Source organism: Micromesistius poutassou, assembly GCF_964030765.1.
Source record: "Micromesistius poutassou genome assembly, contig: SCAFFOLD_1725, whole genome shotgun sequence".
Lineage (NCBI taxonomy): Eukaryota > Metazoa > Chordata > Actinopteri > Gadiformes > Gadidae > Micromesistius > Micromesistius poutassou.
The window spans coordinates 7,501-10,199 of NW_028177777.1; the positions used below are offsets into that span (position 1 = coordinate 7,501).

At 52.5% G+C, this 2,699-nt stretch overlaps 1 protein-coding gene across 1 annotated transcript; it reads right to left on the reverse strand.

Moving 5' to 3' along the window:
• Nucleotides 1-843: 843 nt before the first annotated feature.
• On the reverse strand, nucleotides 844-1,870 carry LOC311375707 (breast cancer anti-estrogen resistance protein 1-like; the record flags this gene model as incomplete). The annotated part of the gene is made up of 1 exon (XM_084490770.1): nucleotides 844-1,870. A coding segment is annotated over one exon (794 nt), but the record flags the coding sequence as incomplete, so codon positions are not given.
• Nucleotides 1,871-2,699: the final 829 nt, after the last annotated feature.

Here is a 2,699-nt window from a genome sequence, read left to right on the forward strand (position 1 = left end):
GTTACCAGGCTAGCGACGGGCGTTAGCTGGGTGTAACTCCCGACCATGACGCGATGGAAACTCTGTTTTAGGGAGGAGAGGTTTTCCCCGAGAGCAATGAGGGGAGGAGATGCCAAGATTACGTCAGGGGGGGTTAAGAGAGGGAGAGCCCCAACAGACGTCTCTCTCCCATCACCCCACCATCAGCATCATCATCATCACCCTCGGCATCACCACCACCTTCACCATCATTGTCGTCATTGGTAAATTCGCCGCCACCATCAAACCAAGCCATCCACGGTCATCGCCGGTCAGACAACTCCAATTGCTCGGTCAAACGAACGGACACACAAACGCACGGCCGGCTAAAACCCATCCCCTTTTTGGCTGGGTTGTGCGCAACCTGCACGGCTGGGTGCACTCAGCCAGCCAGCGTCAGCCTGCCCAGGGCGCGTCCTCACAAGTACCCTGAGCCACCCAAGCAGGACATCATGCCTGAATTATTAAGTGCCCTCACCTCCCCACACACACACACACACACCCAGACAGGCATACACGCACACAGCAACACACCGACTACCCAAAATCTCCCCGACACATTTATATTCTGCTCTTCCCTTGACGTTTTATAATTCTCTCTCCCCCTCCCTCCCTCCCTCCCTCTCTCCCTCCCTCCATCGCTCTCTCTTTCTCCTCCTATCGCTCCTCTTTAATAACACCTACCATAACATATTTTTCTTTCACATAGTTTCTAAGATCTCGCACTGTTGTTATTCTTGTGGTGGCAGAAAAGTGACAACCTTGAAAACTCAAAATAAACGGAAATCACACACGCACGCGTGCACCCCCCCCCACCCCCCCAACCACACACACACACACACAGACACACTTAACTAACAACTAGCACAGGAAGTATACACGTCTCCAGGATACAAAAACATTCCCAAACAGATAAAATGAGATAAAACACAGATAAAACATGAGTCATCACCAGAACTTTCTACATGCATTCAAACTTCTTTCCACATCAATCTCTCTCTCTCTCTCTCTCGCTCTCATTCTGTCACTCTCTCTCTCTCCAGAAGTTAAGTATTCATCTATACCTTGCCCGCATTGGATACGCTGGAGCTATCCCAGCTCTTCTTCTCCAGGGACGGGGGAACCTGGTACACGTCCTGCCCGACCCCTGTCATCCCAGTCGGGGGCAATCCCTGGGAAAGGCCCTGGCTCGGCACGGGGCCTAGAGACGGGGGCACCTGGTAGATATCCTGCCCGTGCATGTGGTACTGTTTCTGGGCCAGCTCCCGGGCTTTGCTGGGGGGCTGCGGCGCGGTGCCCATGGGCCCCGAGGGGATCTGGTAGAGGCTCTGCGGGCTGGGCTTGGCGCCGTGGGAGGGGGGCATCATGTACACGTTGCCGTGGTAGGGCTTGGCGGGGGTGGGCGTGGAGTACGCCGAGTGCATGGACGTGTACTGAGACGAGGGGAGGGGCTTGCCGCCGGGGTAGCCCAGCGAGGAGACGGGGGCGGAGCTGGGGAGCATGCCGTAGGCCGACTGCGTCTGGGAGGTGGGCGGGGCCAGTGCGGAGGAGCCAGTGGGCGGGGCCTGCTGCTGCTGCTGCTGCCCTTGCTGCTGCCCTTGCTTGCTGTCGTACATGCCCACCAGGATCTTGAGGCGGTTGCCGGGGACGATGCCCTGGCGGCCGTGCAGCGAGCAGAGCCACCAGCCGTCCAGGCCCTGGGTGTCACGCTCCAGGACCGTCATGATGTCGCCCTTCCGGAAGGACAGCTCGTCCGGCGACTCGGCGACATTGTCGAACAGCGCCTTGGCGAGAACGTTCTGGAAGGAGAGGGAGAGAGAGAGAGAGCACGTTAGGAGATGTGAATGCCGGGCTTGGTGGCGCAGGATTGTCTCGGGGTCAGGGTGATGCACTCCAGGGTTCTGCGTTTGCAGCCCAGCGTCTGCAGTCTATCACCAGGCATCCTTGAGCAAGAGGCCCCTGGCCCCTGACTGCTCTTTAATGCCATGTAGCTAAATGTTAACTTTAAGTAGCTTTAAATAAAAGTGTGTGCTTCATGGTTAAATGTTACAATAGCATTGGACTTGGATCAAACAAAGATGTTGCCAATCAGAACTTGAGAGTCCAGCTGTTATGGTAATAACTATTGGTGGAAATCCATTGCAGGCATCTATCAAAACAGAACAGGTGCGACCCACAAGCAGGGTTATTATCGTTAATAAAAACAAACAAAATAACGCAAACTGAAGAAAAAGCAATTTTGTTAACCGAGAAAAAAAATCATTCTTTATAACAGTTAAAGAGGTGTTTTTTATACGGAGAACCGGAGACTTAGATGGAATGCTATTCCAATATTGATAAATATTAAATAGGAAACCTTTACCATACAAGGTTTTGTCAATTAAAAATGGGAGACATGAAACCAAGCAAGGTTTATATCTACATTTCTCTCCACTGCACTCGTCTACCCTTAAACAGAAACAGTGTGAAAATGCTTCATCAAATATACATATTGCACTACGCTTTGGTGTGTTAGGAGTCAGTTACAGGGATAGGTGGAGATGGGTGAACAGAAGCGAAAAATCGAACTTATTTTTGATATAACCACTGAGCAGAAGAGTGCTAGCACAGACACACACACACACACACACACACACACATCCCCACCGACACACCGACGCCGACACACATACACACACACA